General features: G+C 40.1%; 1 protein-coding gene across 4 annotated transcripts in view; it reads right to left on the minus strand.

The window, feature by feature from the left end:
- GPBP1L1 (GC-rich promoter binding protein 1 like 1) overlaps window positions 1–20389 on the minus strand; it is a 60347-nt gene that overhangs the window by 16321 nt on the left and 23637 nt on the right. For all 4 annotated transcript variants that reach the window (XM_060089735.1, XM_060089734.1, XM_060089732.1 and 1 more), the window contains exons 2-5: window positions 14285–15307; window positions 13589–13703; window positions 10991–11120; window positions 10307–10593 (exon numbers count right to left, since the gene is read on the minus strand). In XM_060089735.1, coding sequence (XP_059945718.1) covers window positions 10307–10593; window positions 10991–11120; window positions 13589–13648 — 477 coding nt within the window. In that variant the 5' untranslated portion in view covers window positions 13649–13703; window positions 14285–15307. The remainder of the gene's footprint in view (window positions 1–10306; window positions 10594–10990; window positions 11121–13588; window positions 13704–14284; window positions 15308–20389) is intronic.

Below are 20389 nucleotides of genomic sequence, written 5' to 3' on the forward strand. Positions count from 1 at the left end.
TGGTTGAGAGTCCGCCTGCCGATGCAGGGGACACGGGTTCGTGCCCCGATCCCGGAAGATCCCACATGCCGCGGAGCGGCTGGGCCCGCGAGCCATGGCCGCGGAGCCTGTGTGTCCGGAGCCTGTGCTCCGCAACGGGAGAGGCCACAGCAGTGAGAGGCCCGCGTACAGCAAAAAAAAAAAAAAAAAGCTTCCTTTGTCTAATTCTTGAAAAACACTAGTGTTTACTGTCTTGTGCTTCTTCTTGTTTAGTCTTTTTTCTGAAATCTCTTCTAACTTCTTTCCCAAGTTCTAGCACTGTGAAATTTTCTGGTTATGTCGTTCTTGTACCATTTGTTCAATTTTTAAAATAACAGGTTATGGTTCTTATCCGTTTTGTGCACATCTTACAGGTGTAATTTGCATTGTCTGTAGAAATGTTACTCTGTTCCTTATTCTCTTGATCCTTTTATGTTGTTCATTTTTATGTGATCAATTTTTGTGAATGTGGATCAAGATAGCTTTCTAACATCACACTTTATAGCTCTCTTCTGTTGTCTTCATGGAGTGCTCAAAAAGATGGCACACTTTCTTTGATGTCCCGGCTCACCTCCTCCTCCCCATGCCTTGTACCTGAACCTTCTCTTCCCTTTGTCTCTATTGTCTCTGTCCCTGCAGCTCAGTCTGGATTCTATTTCCAACAGTTTTGTCCTCAGTGAGGGGCTTTGTTCTGGATGGGAATATTGGCTAGTTAGTATTAAATGTGATAGAACTCTGTGCTGAACTTTATTGTCTCTTGGTTCCAAAGTCATCCTTTCTGCTTGCTCTGTGTAAATGTATCTGGGCACTTTAAAAACTTTCCCTTTGTTAATTTGCTGGAATGTTAATTTTGTCAGTAGAGCGCAAGGAGAGACTTTTGCTTCTTGTTCCTGTGTGCTTACTCAGCAGGTTCCTGCAGCACTCTGCTCCTGCTAAGCCAGGTTCTAAAGTACAAGTGAGCGCTGACTTGAGTGGTTTTGTAGCAGTGACATATCCCATGAACAGCTTTACGAGGTACTCTAGAGGGCAGATTTCCAGCATGTTCCCTGGAGAAGCACCTTAGCAGCTGCTCTGCCATTCAGTGAGCCACAGCTAAGGCCTTTCCGATAAGGTCTGGATCTCAATCCTGGGGTGGTGATGGAGCAACAGGGTACTCTTCCCTGGGCACTCTGTCTTAGTCCGAGGGTTCGTGGCTGCTCCTTGTATCTGCCAATTCTTTATAGTTTTTTAGAACTCTATATTCTTTATAAGTTCTTTATATTCTTTAGCGTTCTCTTTACTATTTACTAGCCAATCACTCATTACCCCATCCTGTTACAGTTAATAATTCTTTATATTAACTTTCCTTGTTCGAATTATTGTGTGATTTCTCTCTACTGATTGGTCCAGTCAGACCCTTTATACCTTATCCCAGAACATCTCTGTATTTACTAGTTTTGGAAATATGGAAAACCACTCCTCATTTTTAGCTGCTCTTCTCAAATGTTCTCTAAGCTTTCTAGAACAATTACTGGCTCTTCTGGAAATCCTGGGGTTGTCAGATGCCCTGTTGCTTCCTTCAATTTCTCCTGCACAACTGCTAACACAATACCAGTCAGATTTTATAGCTTTTAGTGGTTTGTCTCTATGTTGTGATACCTCACTTTATTTTGTTGTAGATGATATCCATGGATTTTTTGAGTATAATTTAAAAAATCTATCTATCTATCTTCTATCTACCTACCTACCTACTTACCTAATCTATCTTTTATTTGGCTGTGTTGGGTTTTAATTGTGGCACGTGGGATCTTTTGTTGTGGCTCAGGGGCTCTTCAATGCAGTGCGTGGGCTTCTCTCTAGTTGTGATGTGCGGGCTCCAGAGCATGCGGGCTCTCTAGTTGTGGCGCTCGGGCTTAGTTGCCCTGCAGCATGTGGCATCTTAGTTCTCTGACCGGGGATCGAACTGGTGTCCCCTGCATTGCAAGACTGATTCTTAACCACTGGACCACCAGGGAAGTCCCTGTCCATGGATTTTTTTGGTTCTTCAATCCTAGTTGCTTTGTGTTCTTTCTTAACTTATTCCTTAATTTCAGACTTACAAAAATGTTGCAAATATAATACAAAGAATTCCTATATATCGTGCATCTACAGTCTCATGTCAACATTTTACCACATTTGTTCCACAATTCTCTGTAAATATATATTTTTCCTGAACTATCTGCAGGTTGAAGGACTTGAAGGATATTCTCTTACATAATCATAATACAATTATAACAATCAGGAAATTTACATTGATAAATACTATTATCTAATCTACAACTCTTATTCAAACTGTAACACTGATACTTTTACCGGAAAACAAAGTTTAAAATCACTGTTTTTCCCTCATCCAGTATCCAGTCTAGGTTTAAATGTTGCCTTTAATTGTCCTATCTCTTTAGTCTTCTTTAATCTGGAACTTTCCCCACCATGACCATAACTTTTTAAAAGAGTACTCAGCCTAGTTCTTTTTTTTTTTTTTTTTTGCGGTATGCGGGCCTCTCACTGCTGTGGCCTCCCCCGTTGCGGAGCACAGGCTCCGGACGCGCAGGCTCCGGACGCGCAGGCTCAGCGGCCATGGCTCAAGGGCCCAGCCGCTCCGCGGCATACAGGATCCTCCCAGACCGGGGCACGAACCCGTATCCCCCGCATCGGCAGGCGGACTCCCAACCACTTGCGCCACCAGGGAGGCCCCAGCCTAGTTCTTTTGTAGAATCTTTTAAAATTCTTTTATAGAAACCTCAATTTGAGTTTGTGTGATTTTTCCTCATGGTTAGATTCAGGTTATGAATTTTTGGAGGGCACTCCTCAGGTGAATCACATCAGGAGGCTTGTGTTATGTTTGTTCCATGACCAGTGACATAAATCTATTTTTTAATCAAATAACATTTACACACAATGAAATGCACCAAGTAGACCATTCCATGAGTTTTGAAAAATACTTATACCTCCCCCAAATCTATAAAGATAAAGCTACTTTCTACAACCAGAAAGTTTCCTAATGCCCTTCCCCAATCTCCACTCCACACAGGCAACCACTGTTTTTCTTTCTCACCATAGATTATTTGCCTATTCTAGAATGTCATATAAATGGAATCATACAGTATGTACCTTATTGTGTAAAAGCTTCACTGAGATTCATCATGTTGTTTTATCAGTCATTCTTTTTTATTACTGCATAAGTAGCCCATTACATGATTATACCACAATTTTTCTATTCCTGTTTTGACAGACATTTAAATTATTTCCTGGGAATTCCCTGGCGGTCCAGTGGTTAGGACTCTGTGGTTTCACTGCTGAGGGCCCGGGTTCAATCTCTGGTCAGGGAACTAAGATCCCACAAGCCACGCAGCACGGCAGCAAAAAAAAAAAAAAAAAAAAAAAAAATCCCAGTCTTGTGTTACTATGAATAAAATTACAATAAATGTACACAGGTTTTCATTTCTCTTTAGCAAATACCTAGAAATGGAAGTATTGGGTCACAGGGTAAGGTTTATGCTTAGTTTTATAAGAAACTGTCAGACCTTCCTTTTCGCAAAATGGTTGTACTACTATACACTCCTGCTAACAATGTATGAGACTTCCAAGTGCTCAAAAATGTCACCAAATTTAGTATTTTCAGACTTTTAAATATTAGCTATCCTGGTGGGTGTGTAGCAGTATCTCATAGTGGTCTTAATTTGAATTTCCACATTTCCCTTATGACTAATGACACTGACCAGTTTTTTCATGTGCCTACTGGCCATTCATCTATCTTCCTTTGTGAAGCATCTGTTCAAATCTTGTTTATGTTTTAAAAAAAATTTGAGTTGTAGGAGTTATTCACATTATGGGAACAGGCCCCTTTTCAAACCTATGTGCAAATATTTTCTCTGAGTCTGTGAAATAAGCAGAAGTTTTAATTTTTTTTTTTTTTTTGCGGTACACGGGCCTCTCACTGCCATGGCCTCTCCCATCACGGAGCACAGTCTCCGGACGCGCAGGCTCAGCGGCCATGGCTCACGGGCCCAGCTGCTCCACAGCATGTGGGATCCTCCCGGACCGGGGCACGAACCCATAACCCCTGCATCAGCAGGCGAACTCTCAACCACTGTGCCACCAGGGAAGTCCAGAAGTTTTCAATTTTGATGAAGCCGCATTTATCAATGTTTTCCCCTTTATGGTTATTGCTCCCTGGGTCCAAAGAAATCTCTTTTTTTTAAATCCCCTATGTGAGAAAGATATTCTCCTAAGTTTTCTTAGTTTCAGGCCTTACATTTAGGTCTATAATTCATCTCAAATTCATTTTTTTGTATGCTAGGTGGTAGGGGTAGAGAATATATATATATATACACACACACACACACATACACACACACACACACACATGTATCTATATCTATAGATATAGTTCCAGCAGTTTGTTAAAACCCATTTCTTTCTCCATTAGCCTGCTTTGGTACCTCTGTTGAAAATCAAATGATCATATAAATGTACGTTTATTTCTGGGCTCTCTATTCTGCCCTATTATCACTCTGTCCTCATAATAATGTCACATTATTTTGATTACTGTAGCTTTATATGAAGTCTTAAAGTTAGGGAATATAAATCCTCCGACTGTTCTTTTTCAAGATTGCTTTAGATATTCTAGGTCTTTTCATTTCAATATAAATTTCAGAAAAAATTTGCCACTTTATGTAAGAAAGCATGCTCGTTGGGCTTGTGCAGAATCTGTAAAATTGATGTCCTAATCATTGAGTCTTCCAATTCAAAGCCTTCCATTCAAAATGTATCTCTCCTTTTTTTTTTTTTTTTTAGCAGTACGCGGGCCTCTCACTCTTGTGGCCTCTCCCCTTGCGGAGCACAGGCTCCGGACGCACAGGCTCAGCGGCCATGGCTCATGGGCCTAGCTGCTCCGCTGCATGTGGGATCTTCCCGGACTGGGGCACGAACCCGTGTCCCCTGCATCAGCAGGCAGACTCTCAACCACTGCGTCACTAGGGAAGCCCTCGCCTTTTATTTAGATCTTTAATTTCTCTTGGCAATATTTTGCGGTTCAGTATTGATGTCTCTCACATCTTCTGTTAAATTTATTCCTAAGCAGTTTTTAAAAGATTTTTAAAAATTTTATAAAAAGCATTTTATAAAACTTCATTTTATAAAATACTTATTTCTAGCACAGTTGACCATCAAACAATGCAGGGGTTAGGGGCGCCAACCCTCACTCAGCACAGTGGAAAATCCAAGTATAACTTACAGTAAGCCCTCTGTATACATATAAGCTGTTGGGTTCTGCATCTGTGGATTCAGTCAACTGCAGATCATACTGTAGTATATACTACCAAAAAAAAATCTGCATACAAGTGGACATGCTCAGTTCAAATCCTTGAACAACATGTTGTTCAAGGGTCAACTGTATATAAAAACACAAGTGACTTTTTCAAAAATATTGACTTTGTATCCTAAAACCTTGTTAATTCTTTATAGAGTCCTTAGGAGTTTCTATGTAAGCAATCATGTCACCTGTGAATAGAAACTTTTATTTCTTCCTTTTAATTTGTACGTATTTTATTTCTTTTTCTTGCCTTATTGCACTTGCTAGGATCTCCAGTACAGTGCTAAACATAAGTAGTGAGAGTAAACATCCTAATACTGCTCCTGATATTTACAGGAGAACTTGGGAAGACTCAAAGCTATGGCTACACTGTTGCTACCTTTTCAGAATCCCTTCTCTCCACAAATTTCTGACTCCTCAGATTGCATACACATTAAAGCTTCAATCCTACAAGACTCTACCCTCACTCCTGGCTCCTCCTTCTCCAAGGAACAGTGTACCACTCATCACCAATTCATTCTCTAATTCTTGGGAGGGCATATCAAACTGCCAAATACAAGGCTCTCATCCACATTTAATAATAGCTACCATTAAAAAACCTATGTGTTGGGGCTTCCCTGATGGTGCAATGGTTGAGAGTCCGCCTGCCGATGCAGGGGGCACGGGTTCGTGCCCCGGTCCGGGGGGATCCCATGTGCCATGGAGCGGCTGGGCCTGCGCACCATGGCCGCTGGGCCTGTGTGTCCGGAGCCTGTGCTCCACAGCGGGAGAGGCCACAGCGGTGAGAGGCCCGCGTACCGCAAAAAAAATAAAAAATAAAAAATAAAATAAAAAATAAAAACCTATGTGTCATGGGACTTCCCTGGCAGTCCAGTGGTTAAGACTTCACCTTCCAGTACAGGGGGTGTGGGTTTGATCCCTGGTTGGGGAGCTAAGATCCCACATGCCTCAAGGCCAAAAAACCAAAACATGAAACGAAGCAATACTGTGACAAATTCAATAAAGACTCCAAAAAAAAAAAAAAAAAAAAACACCCCCAAAAACAAACACAAAAAGCAAAACCCCCCCACAAAAACCCAAAGAACAAAAAACACACCTATGTGTCAGAATTCCCTGGTGGTCCAATGGTTAAAACTCCACACTTTGACTACAGGGGGCTCAGGTTTGATCCCTGTTTGGGGAACTAGGATCCTGCATGCCTCCCAGAGTGGCCATTTAAAAAAAAATAATAATAATAAATAAAAATACTAAAAACCCTGGACTTCCCTGGTTGGTACAGTGGCTAAGACACCACGCTCCCAATGCAGGGGGCCCAGGTTCAATCCCTGGTCAGGGAACAAGATCCCACATGCCACAACTAAGAGTTCACATACCGCAACTAAAAAGATTGTGCGTGTAGCAACTAAAGATCCCACATGCCGCAACTAAGACCTGGCAAAGCCAAATAAAAACAAAAAACAACTCTGTCTGTCAAGGTCTGTGCTAAATGTTTCGCATACATCATTCAACATATATGATCTTTTAAAAAAAAATTAATTAATTTATTTATCTTTGGCTGTGTTGGGTCTTTGTTGCTGCGCGTGGGCTTTCTCTAGTTGTGGCGAGCGGGGGCTACTCTTCATTGCGGTCGCGGGCTTCTCATTTCAGTGGCTTCTCTTGTTGCGGAGCATGGGCTCTAGGCTCACGGGCTTCAGTAGTTGTGGCACACAGGCTCAACAGTTGTGGCACACGGGCCTAGTTGCTCTGTGGCATGTGGGATCTTCCCAGACCAGGGATCGAACCTATGTCCCCGACACCGGCAGGTGGATTCCCAACCACTGTGCCACCAGGAAGTCCCAACATATGTGATCTTTATTCCTTACTACAGTGTTGGAAGGTAGACATTACCATCCAACAACTCAGGGGAAATTAGGGTTATTACTTGTCCAAGGTACAAATATAGGACTGTTAATTACATTAAACTAATACTATTTTAAAACAAAAAATAACTTGCTAATTATACAATGTAGAGAGTATGGGGAAAAAACAAGAAACATAGAAAACCTACTGTAAACAATTAGGTCCTCAAATACTTTTTGTTATTTTTGACTAACTACTCTTTCTTGATACACCCCATTCTTTTTTTTTTTTTTTTTTTGCAGTACGCGGGCCTCTCACTGCTGTGGCCTCTCCCGTTGCGGAGCACAGGCTCCGGACGCGCAGGCTCAGCGGCCATGGCTCACGGGCCCAGCCGCTCCGCGGCATGTGGGATCCTCCCAGACCGGGGCACGAACCTGTGTCCCTTGCATTGGCAGGCAGACTCTCAACCACTGCGCCACCAGGGAAGCCCCAACCAATCACTTCTTAATCTCCCTTACTGCTATTCCACAGGTTCTGCTCTAAGCTTCCTCTCTGAATATATTACTTTCCTTGGGTGATTCTGTCCAACCATAAACCTCAACTACTATCTCTGTTTCCATGTGCACACCCCCGGTTGATCTCACCCATCTCTTTGGTACCAAGACGTCTTTATATTCTGTCCTCCAATTCTGCTCCTCCTGTTTTTCCTTTTCAAAGTACTTGCTTATTATTCATCATGGATAAAAATCTTATTTTTGCCCCTTCCTTCTCTAGTTACAATGCCATGGTTCCTATCCTTTAGATTTATCTCCAGAACAAGATCTTTAACAACCTAAATGTCTGTCAACAGGAAAATGCATAAATAAACCTAGTATATTCACACCACAGAAATATTTACTATACAGCAGTGAGAAAGATATAGAGCAGGGTTTCTCAACCATGGCACTACTGACATTTTAGGCTGGTTCTCTCTTATGGGGCTGTCCTGTGCATTGCAGGAAGTTTAGCAACATCTCTGATCTCTACATACTAGATGCTAATAGGACTATCCCCAGGTGTGACAACCAAAATTTCTCTAGATATTGCCAAATGTGCCCTGAGAAGGAGGCAAACTTGCTCCTGGATTGAGAACCACTGATCTAGAGCCCTATGTATCAATACAGACAAATCTCAAACAGTTTTAAGAAAATAAAGGAGAACTACAATATGACAGTATTCATATAAAGATCAAAATCAGGCAAAATGATATTACAGATTGTCTACGGATACATTCATATAGTAAAAATTTATCAAAACATACATGAAGATGATAAAACGTTAAAATCAAAATGGTGATTACCTCTAGGGGAACGTTAGGAGAATATGATTAGGAAAGCTTTAACTGTATCTATGATATCTTGCCTCTTTTGTAGAAGAATGGTCTAGAGCATACTGGGCAAAATGTCAATATTTCACAAAGCTAGGTTGTGTGCGTACTTGACTGTTTTCTCCAGACTTTTATGTACACTTAGAATGTTTCATAAAAGCATAAACACAAGGCTTCCCTGGTGACCCACTGTTTGGGAGTCCACCTGCCAGTGCAGGGGACATGGGTTCGAGCCCTGCTCTGGGAAGATCCCACATGCCGCGGAGCAGCTAAGCCGGTGCACCACAACCAGTGAGTCTGCGCTCTCGAGCCCGCGAGCCACAACTACTGAAGCCCGCGCGCCTAGAGCCCGTGTTCCGCAACAAGAGAAGCCACCGCAACAAGAAGCCTGTGCACTGCAACAAAGAGTAGGCCCCGCTCTCTGCAACTAGAGAAAGCCCGTGCGCAGCAACAAGTACCCAACTTAGCCATAAACAAAAAAACAAACAAATAAATATTTTAAAAAGCATAAACACAAAATAAACTTGCCCTTAATGACCTTGTTCAGGTTTGATGTGACAGCAAACTTCCCTTTAGATCACTTAGCAGGTGGATAATGCTGCCTTAACATTTTTCTTTCCATTGTCAATTAATTTCCCACTGGGAATGCCACAGAACTGATAACTTATAAGTTTACTGAATAAATAATCCATGTTATAATTTAGTGTTGTAGTCATTTTTCGACTACTGAGTACTTAGGACATTCTGGACAAATATTTAATATATTGGTGTATTACAGACTTCTCCATGAATGAAGTTTTAAAGGATAGGCACCTGGGGATAGGAATTTACTTTGATAAATGACATTTAAATTAAGAGCCCCCAGGTCACTTGCTAGACTTGGGAGAAGAGGGGCTGATGCCTAATTTTACTCTTTAGTTGGCTTTGATAACATAAAATGGCTGTCATAAAAGTGACTGGCTTATCTAATGTGCTACTTAAAAATAACGAGTTGCACTACCTAATAGGATTGCCACTAGCCACGTGTGGTTGCTGGGCACTTGGAACGTGTGCCATCTGTATTAAGATGTGCTGCAATTATAAAATGCACAAAGGATTTTGAAGATGTATTACAACAAATAATGTTAATTATCTCATTAATTTAAAGATAATGACTACAGGTTAGAATAATAATAATTTGGACATATTTGGTTAAGTAAAATATATTATTAAACTTTTTTAAGGTGCACAAAAACTCTACTTTTGGTTTATTTTTAGAGGTCAAAAGGCATATAATTCAAAAAAAAGGCATATAATTCAACACACAATAGCATCAAGTTTTACTGGATGTACAGGCAACAGCTAAAATACTCCTTACTATGTTTCTGAACTTACCACAATTGTTTTATAGAAGAGGGCAAAATCAAGACAAAAAACCCCCTCTTATGATAGTTGGAGAAAGCAATTTAACATTCAAGAATACAGTTTTACATAAATATATCTGAATACTGAACCTTATAAAGCTTAAAGAAAAATAAGAATTCCAAAGGCAAAAAGATGAAAAAATATGAAGATTTGCTAAAAGTACACAGGAATTTTGGTCATCATCGTCATACTAACCAGCTCCTTCCTTTCCTTCCTAAAAACACTAAAAGTCTAAACTTAGGGACTCCCTTTTTAGTACCTTCTGAAATGTTCTCATTACTAACATGGTTTTATATATAAGAATCATTTGTCAGGTTTTAGGTATACAACTAAATATTCATACTTACAAAGTCATCTTCTTCAAACTGCAACTTTTCTACCTTATCATCTTTCTTCTCTTCCCTAATCTCTGTAGGTGGCTTTTCCTGAAAGGCACAGCCTTTCCGGGAGTGGAAGCTGCCATTCCAGTGGCGATGGTTCCCTGTGCCACCCCCACTACGCTGGCTCATGCCATCGTGACCTCGGGAAGAGCCGTGCCAACCAGACAGGTTCCCTGTGATTCCAGCATATGCTCCCTTAGAGACACCAGAGTCCACGGAATCGTGCCGGAACAGGGAGGGCTGGTGCCAGGAATCTGAAATAGTAAGGAAAAGTAACACATTAGAGTGTTTGCTTCCTGAAAATTCAGGAACAACTGGGCCAGATGCTTCCTGATATAATTTAAGGTATTGCCAAAGCCCTTCGGGGGACCTTTTTAATAAAAGAGTAAGTCCACATACAAAAAAGGCACAAGATACAACTTTTTGTTTTAATGTAGTTTCTATATGAGTTCTTCAACTGAATAAATGACTTAAGAGAACCTAAGAATGTTAGACTTAGAAAGCCAATAATGTTGAGTAATGACTACTGGAGGATCTAATTGAGTATTATGTTTACAAAAGATCATTATTCCAAGATTATGGACATGCACCCTCAGCCTGGGCTTGCTCTGAGTAGCTTATATAGAGTCATGGAAGTTGGGTATGTCTTACCTCCTGTCGTTCGTAGAGGTCCATTGTTAAAAAAGCCATCAGAGGAATTATGTCGACGACGGCTTACTCCAAATCTACCATCTCCTCGGGGTAGGTGCTCTCCGTGTTTTTCGAAGGTGGCTGTAGGTGACTAAGATGATAAAGTACAGAGAAGCAAACAGGTAAGTACATATCAGTCTCTTTCAGTATCTTAAGTTTTGCATCGGGTTTTTAGAAAACAGGTAATATTGATGGCAGAAACCCCTATTTTGAGCACATGGGACACAGTTAAGGGTACTGCAGTCCTCTGAGTTAGAGAAGCCCTATGTTACATATTCAATCATTAACTGAATTAATAGGGAGAAAAAGCAGCTACTTCAATTATTTGCATGAAAGAGGGGAAAAAAACCCTGTCAATATCCAAAAGAATAAGCTCCAAAACTTACACTTAAAAATGTTGTTAATCTTGAAAGGAAAAGCAAGATGTTCGCTCTAAATAGATTTATTATTTGTGTAAATTACTCTCGAACTGAAGACAAAGGAACAGTTAAATCCCACCTTGGCGGGCCATTAACAACCCCACAGGAGTTTTTATAGTTTTATAAAACACTTACTTCCAAACATTAATACTCATAACAAGACTATAATTTGGCATCATCCCCATTTTACTATTTCCATATGTGGAAAGAGGTCAGGGAGAATAAGTCTCTGAGGTTACACAACTAAAAAGGAGCACTTTGAGAAACACTATTATAGATGAATTCTGATGTTCCTTCCTATTCCAAATAGTTGCATTCTGTAACAGTCTTTAGTCTCATATGATAGAAACTAAAGTCTAAAAAAACCATGAAAAGTATGGATACATTTGACAAGGGCTTACAGGAGAACTATAGGTTGGGGCAGAGACATCTTCACATCTATTTCCTTATTATTAATATCCTCACTAACACGTGGTCTGTCAGTCTTTTTTATTTCAGCCATTCTAGTGGGTTACAAAGATTTTCTTCTTTCTTCTGAAAGTTTTATGGATTTCAGCTCTTTAATTTAGGTTATAATCCATTTCAAGTTAATTTTTTTTTTTTTTTTTTTTTTTGCGGTACGTGGGCCTCTCACTGTTGTGGCCTCTCCCGTTGCGGAGCACAGGCTCCGGACGCGCAGGCTCAGCGGCCATGGCTCATGGGCCTAGCCGCTCCGCGGCATGTGGGATCTTCCCAGACCGGGGCACGAACCCATGTCCCCTGCATTGGCAGGCGGACTCTCAGCCACTGCGCCACCAGGGAAGCCCTCAAGTTTATTTTTATGTATGATATGAAGTAAAGGTTGAGGCTCTCCCTCCCACCCCCACATAGATATCCAGTTCTAGAACCACTTGTTAAAAAGACTATCACTTCTGCATTGAATTACCTTGGCACTTTAGTCAAAAATCAACTGACTATATGTATAGGACTATTTTTGAATTGTCTATCCTATTCCATTGCTTTATCTGTCTATCCTTATGCTAATACCACACAAATTTGCTTATTGTAAAATGGAAATATTTAAATCATATTTCCTAATTCTTTTTACTGAGTTCACTGTGCTAAATCAATTGTTCATTGTGCTAAATCAATTATCCTTTGCAGGTATAAGATGTGTATACTTTTTTTTTTTGCGGTACGTGGGCCCCTCCCGTTTGCGCAGGCTCAGCGGCCACGGCTCACGGGCCCAGCCGCTCTGCGGTATGTGGGATCTTCCCGGATCGGGGCATGAACCCGTGTCCCCTGCATCGGCAGGTGGACTCTCAACCACTGCGCCACCAGGGAAGCCCAGATGTGCATATTTTTAAACGCTTTCCTAGGATCCCACACCAAATCCCTCAGGCCCACCACCCCCAACGCTTGGGTCAGATTATGTCAATTATGACATTTGGGGAATTTCACAAGGGCAATTCAAAATGAACATTAGAGCAAAGGGTTGTAGGTCTAGACAGACCAGGAACATCTTCCCAAAATTCACATCTAAAAATAGGGAAGGTATGCTCTTTTTTGTAAGACTACCTATCAACTTTCTCCCTCCTCTATTAGTTGGCAAAATGGGAAGCATTTTTAAGTTTACTAGCTTCCCAAAGGTTTCCTTTAACAATAACATATTCCATTTGTCTTTATCCTTAATGCAACATACATTTTCCCTGAAATCATTAAGTAGATTATTGTCTCTAAAACAGAATTTCTAGGATTTAATCTGAGAGCCATGTAGTAGTCAATCACTGTCTATCCTTTTTCCTCCTCATCTACTACTTTAGACAAATGTGCATTCATCCTGAAGATCCATTTCCTCCCAAACTGAAGTGTTCCTGCAGCTAATATAGGAAGTCTTAAGTGTGCCACACAATAAGAAAAGCTTAACACATAATGAAATAAACAGGACACCTGGCAGTAGCAGGGTACACACTGACTTGCACTGCCTAATTATTTATACCCTATTAAAAGAAAGATAGTTAAGTTTATTGAAAACGTATGTAAAATCCCCAGGCAAGGCTGAATACACAAAAAAACAACTAGATTGTAAAACAGAGGCCACAGACAAGATGGGGATGAAAAGAACTGGTATTTGGTTAGTTACCAGAATGGAGAACAGTACCTTAGCTGACTGTGGTGTTGAGAAATTTAGCCAAGCAGGAACAAAGTCATGCTGCGCCATTTAGGTCCAGTGTCTCTTTTCAACAAGGTGAGGCATCCAACCTCATGGCCAGGATCTGAAAATGAGAAAACTGAAATCACTTATTCTTGCAAGAACCTGATATCAAGTACAGAGTCTGTGATTACTTTAAGGTCCCCCTTTTACAGAAAGACTTGCTCTCTGAGCCTTTCTAGACTATTCATCAGGCCCCATACATCAGAGAAGTTCTAAACAAAAACAACAGTCTGTGAATATATAACCATGAAAAACACAAACAGAAAAGTGGGTCAGAGACCTGCAAGTTATATGACAGAAGCTAATGAATTCTTGTGTTATAGCAGAAGAACCTTAAGAATAAACAACTACTTAAAACTATAGATACTTATGAAAAAAGATTAATCTGCTTCAGGTAACTTCAGGCAAAAGCAGTAGAAAAGATCTTCCTAGAGAAGGAGGATACAACCTCTCAAGAGTTTTTCTATTTAGTTCACATTAATTTCTTCAAAACATCAGTTAGAATCAGTTTTCCTGAGAGATCCATCTGTTGGTGTCTCCAAACCACCCCACTGATGATAGTCTCCAAAGTATAATACGTAAGAAAGCAGTAGATATTTTCCATGATACATATACATACCAAGTTAGACACAGAATACTCACCCCAGAGCGTAACCTCTGCGGTCCTGTTTCCTGAACTCCTTGAGTCTGCCGGCTGGATTTCCACGAGGTTCTCTTGTTAAAAGGGTACTTAAAATTAGGCTGGCTGGCAGCACACCTTATGATGAAGCACAAAGAAGCCAGGCTCTGTGTGGATCAATTTCTCAGTCCCCTCAATTGCTCATCTTAAACTATCTAGATCCTGACTCGTTAAAAGGGGAAAGGGGAAAGGGGAAGGGGGAGGGGAACATAAAAAGTATTTGTTACATTTAAAAAATAGGGGGAAGGGGAAAGAGCTATATCAATGTTCACCTCATTCAACTTCCTTGAGTGATGGCCCTATGATGTTGCTTAAATAGATAATACATGGACATTTGCACATTGAATGCAAACACTGTTCACAAAAAGGTCATAGCTTAGAAAGACAGATGGACTTTTGTTTGGGCAAATAATGTCATTGAAGTGATAAATCAAAAATAAAACACTGAAGAGCTATAAAAGATCTTCTGAGTAGTCAACTCTAGTAGCAAAACATCCACATTACAAAGCCCTTAATTTACAAATTTCATTATTCTTACACAGCTGCTAAAAATAGTGTGCAGGTATGTATTTATATTTGGCTTATCCTTCAAAATCTAAGGACATAAGAAACCTGTTTAAAAACAAAACAAAAAAATCAGACAGGAACTTGATATGCTTTTCCCTCCTAAGAATAGCAGCTCTCAAGGCAAATTTCTTGGTATAAAGCTCTCAAATGTTTCTTCTATTTCTTTGGTCTTCACTATTTATAAATTCACAGCAAAATTAAAACAAGTAGAAAGATAGGGCTTAAGGAACAGTCATGGAGAAAGTTCCAAAGTGAGGTTTTCTTCTCTTCAGTTTTTTGTATTTCACTCGTTCTGCCCCTTCTTGAAGACTAAACTGAGTTAATGGAAGGTAATAAGAATCTTCTGCTTCAGTAGAGAAGTCACTTTGCATCCATGTCCATCGTTATTCAATCATTTTAAAGGCCACAGGGATCTATCACTATAAATGAAAAAACAAAACAACATATATCACAAGAGGCAAAATTACTATATATAAATGCTAAAGTGAGACATGGTCAAATGATCGATCTCAGAGACAAAGGTCTAGGAGACAAAACTCTTAAGCCCAATTTAGACATTAATCTATAGCAACAACATAACTGGCTAAAATTATTTTAAAGATTTTTAAAGGATTTTAGAAAAGTCATCTGAAAAAATATACTTTTTAAATAACAATTTCTCCAGTTAGCTATCAAAGGTAATTCAGACATGCAAATTAGAGTCTGTTAGATTTACTCTCATATATGGAATAACTTGCCATAAGTGGTCAAAGAGTCATAACTTACTGGTTATTACCACAGTCAACTATCTAATTGTTTAGTACTAACCACAGCCAGATGCTTAAAAACAAGACATCTGTCATAGCATTCCTCATGTATTTACATATTTTTAGATACCTACTTATCAATTAAGAGACTTAAGTGCTTATGCTCTGACTTAAAATATGCAGTAAGAGGTGACACAAAATACTTCTTTGGCAAATTCCCAACATTCTTCCAAAGGCTAGGAAGTTTTCTTTCTTTCTTTTTTGTAATAGATCTAAAAAAAATATTTATTTATTTGGCTGCATCAGGTCTTAGTTATGGCACGCAGGATCTTCACTGCAGCATGTGGGATCTTTTGTTGCAGTGTGTGGGCTCTTCGCTGTGGCACACCGGCTCCAGAGCAGGCTCAGTAGTTGCAGCACACAGGACTAGTTGCCCCATGGCATGTGGGATCTTACTTCCCCAACCAGGGATCAAACCCGTGTCCCCTGCATTGGAAGGTGAATTCTTAACCACTGGACCACCAGGGAAGTCCCTAGAAAGTTTTCTGATATGAGAGAATGCTTGCATCTGTGGACAATTCTGGTCTACACTGGTAAATTCTAGTTTATAGAGTATTTCTCATATAATTAATTCATGTTTAAGAAATACTAAATTCAGAATAGTAAGTAACTCTTTGGGGAAACAATGGGAAAGGAATCAAAAAAAGGTTCCGGAGGGCTTCAATTGTATCTGTAATACATTATTAAGCTGAATGATGGGTATGTGACTATTCACTTGTTCTCTCCATTTTTTTATATACTTATAATACATACACATATATATACATATCAACCATGCAAAGTATATATATTCCTTCAGAGCACATGGAATAGTTTTAAAAACTGACCTTATACTAGTTAAAAGAAATCGCAATTAGTTCCAAAGAAGAAAACAGTCTATGTTCTCTAACTATGCTATGTTAAATCAGGAAACGACTCTTTCTTGCAGTGCCCGCTCTCCTTCCCCTTCTTGAAGAAATCCTGTCCAAAGCAACTAGGTGGGGTCAGGTAAGGTAAAGTCCTCAAAGGGGGAGCTCAAGGCCAGAGCAGGGTGCTGGGGCATAACCAGGGTGTCTACACGGGGTGGAAGGATAGCGAAATGTGTTTACGGCAGCAGTCCTGTGTGGGAAGTCAGACCTCATTAGGCAATGTAAGGTGAGTGTCCCAGTACGAGGGCAGCCTAATGCAGAGTGTGAGAGCTTCAAGTGGAATGAGGAGGACACCCTGGCAGAGGGACATGGCCAAATAGGTTGAGGGCTTCCATGCAGCAAGGTGCCTTGCACAGTTGTTACAACTTAGATGTGGTTAGGAAGGAACACATGCACGGGAAGAGGTGATAAATGGAGGCTGGTTACATACTGGGATTTGATCCAAAAGTAAGAAATATTAAGGAAAAATGGGAGTCAGATTTCTTACTGTGAGAGAAATGATACACTGACAAAGAAAAATTCAAAATCCTTAAATAGAACGACAAAAACCACTATGAATAAATTTGCACTGTAACAGCTACAGCAATACTTAATAGAAAATAAGCTTTAAAAACTTAAAAAAAAAAGACTAAAACCAAACTGATCTTTATTGCTCTTTTCCCAACATTTTTATCATAATGGGAAGAGAGCAACAAAGCAAATCTAAAGAAACAGAAAGGAGAGAAGCAAAAAAAGGTCAGTAGAGATGATGTTTAAAAACGATAATTCTAAAAAAAAAAAAAACAACGATAATTCTTTTGAAAAAGGTTAATAAGAAACAAACTCACGGGACTTCCCTGGTGGCGCAGTGGTTAAGAATCTGCCTGCCAGTGCAGAGGACATGGGTTCGAGCCCTGGTCTGGGAAGATCCCACATGCCGCGGAGCAAATAAGCCCGTGCGCCACAACTACTGAGCCTGTGCTCTAGAGCCCACAAGCCACAACTACTGAAGCCCACGCACCTAGAGCCTGTGCTCTGCAACAAGAGAAGCCACCGCAGTGAGAAGCCTGCGCACCACAACAAAGAGTAGCCCCCGCTCACTGCAACTAGAGATAGCCCACGCACAGCAATGAAGACCCAACAGAGCCAAAAATAAATAAATAAATATATAAACGAAAAAAAAGGAAAGAAAACAAACTCACGTAAAACTGCTTGGGGAAAAATATTTGAAGACGATAGCATGAAAAAGAGGAGATAAACACAACAGATAAAGAAACATCATGAGTAAAACTAAATTATGAGCAATTATATGCTAATAAATATGAGAATCTTAGATACATTTCTATGAAATGGCAAAACTGGCACAGTAATAAAAAACTTGAACAGAGCTGTATATATTATTACATACACCATGGACACTTAAATGTGAATCAGAAAGCCCCCCCTCCAAAAGGGTGTCAGGTGAAGAAGAAAAACTCAATCTGTAATTTGGTCTCTTGGGTAGCAAAGAGGTGCCTAGTTAGTGAGCTGGGACAGGATGGGTTGGTTAGCACTTTGGCCCAGGCCTTGAGTTAGAGGCCAGCCTGCACAAAGATAGCTAGTTCATGGATAATCCCTTGATATTGGTTCTGTGGTCCAGCCTAGAGATTTTGAAAATCAGGAGTGACTGCAAGACACACACTGGGGAAAACCAGCTTTTAATATAAACAAATTAAAAGAAGCCAATTCACAAAATATTTAGGAAGAAGTAAAATACGCAGAACTTCATAACTGATGGGATGTGGGGGTAAAGGAGAAATAATGGCTCATACTTTGATTTCTAGCTTATGTAATAGGTAAATGACCATCACATAATTGACTGATATAGGAATAAATGCTGACTGGCTATTGTTCCTTCAGTATAATTCAGGGTTGTTTTTATATAGGTCTATACCTGCAATACCTAGTACATGATGACAGTGTCCCTGTAATAGATTCTTATAGAAAAATATCAATTAAATAAAGCTTCCTTCTGAAAAAGACATAATTAACTGTTTGCTGCATTCTTTTTTTATTATAAGAATTGTGGTTTAAACCACAGAGAACCTGAAAATCTCTGTGAGATGAATCATCCGTCAGGTTATAAAACTGATAGACACGAAGGAAAATGCCTGAATTTTAAACATAAGCAGTTCCCCTTTACAATCCCCACTAGATGCATTCCAATCTTCTAATTGACACACACCATCTTTTCAGTCAACGCTCAGTCCCAAATTTCTCTATCAGTCTCAGTTGAGGCAGTGACTGTAGAGGGAATATTAACTGACAATGCTTTGCTACTGGTGTGAAAGTTTTAAAGTTGTTATATATCCTGTAACTACTTACCGACCATCCATCTCCAACATACTAGGATGTCAAGCTATGTAAGAGTGTGGTCTGTGCATGTACGTGTAGAGTATGTGGGGGGGAGGAGATGAACGACAAATGGGAAATGAAGAAAGAGGACAGATAAAGGAAAAAGAAATTCCTGTTTTAGAAGCAAAAGACTATAATGCCAATAATGGTTTCACTAGGAGGGTGGAACTATGGGCATTTTGTTTTATCTTCTTAGTCAAATGTTTTTGTAATGAATTACTTTGCTCTGCAAATTTTTATAAAATTTTATGAAGCTATTTGGTGATGCCTGCCTTTTGGGGCTGTAGCTATTTTTACAGAGCAACTAATTGGAGGAAATTGTTTTACTACCGAGAAATTTTGAGAAAGAAAAATACATCACTCAAAACTCTTCTGGTGGGGGGGTGGGGGAATCAAGATTAAAAAAATTTAAATATGAAATGTCAAGTATGTGGTCTGGAGCACAGAGAAGTCTGTTCTGGAGAGAGAATTTTGGGAATTGTTAGTGTTTGGTAGATGATGTTTAAAATCAGAAGAGATGAGAGCTAAGGAGACTCTAAAGATTTATATAAGAGTTTCAAGTCCTATCTATTCCATTCCTTAGTTTCCATTTCTATCTGTCACTCCAGGTTCAAGTTTCTCTTCAGTTAAAAAACTGGTTTTGGGGACTTCCCTGGTGGTGCAGTGGTTAAGAATCTGCCTGCCAATGAGGGGGACCCAGGTTCGAGCCCTGGTCTGGGAAGATCTCACATGCCGCGGAGCAACTAAGCCCGTGCGCCACAACTACTGAGCCTGTGCTCTAGAGCCCATGAGCCACAACTACTGAAGCCCGCACGCCTAGAGCCCATGCTCCGCAACAAGAGAAGCTATTTCAATGCGAAGCCCCAGCACCGCAACAAAGAGTAGCCCCTGCTTGCCACAACTAGAGAAAGCCCATGCACAGCAACGAAGACCCAACACAGCCATAAATAAATAAATAAAATATATGTGTGTATATATATATATATATAAATAAACAAAACACTAGTTTCACAGGCACTACTAGTCTCTTCCATCCTCGACCTCAGCCTCTACTCTTGGCTGCTAGATTTCTCTTCCAGAGTCCAGGTTCAAATTATATCACTATCCTGCTCAGAAGTTTTCTGGCTGCCTACAGAATAGGATTTAAGTTTCTTGTTCTGATAGTCAAGAAATAAGCCTTTCCCCACAAGTAAACTCCCTCTCTGAAATCCTCAAGGTACCTTAATTGTGCCTTCAAATTAAGTGTTAAGGAGCACTTAACACTTGCTCCTTCCAGGACAGTTATAAATGTTGATTCTAACTCCCAGCAGGCCCAAAACCTGTTGCTTCTAGAAAATCTTGCCTTGCGCTTCTTTGAAATTCACATAGCATCTAGCATGGTGCCTTGCACTCAGTAAGGATTCAAAGGTTTAAT

The sequence above is a fragment of the Mesoplodon densirostris genome, chromosome 2, assembly GCF_025265405.1.
Source record: "Mesoplodon densirostris isolate mMesDen1 chromosome 2, mMesDen1 primary haplotype, whole genome shotgun sequence".
Classification (NCBI taxonomy): Eukaryota; Metazoa; Chordata; class Mammalia; order Artiodactyla; family Ziphiidae; genus Mesoplodon; species Mesoplodon densirostris.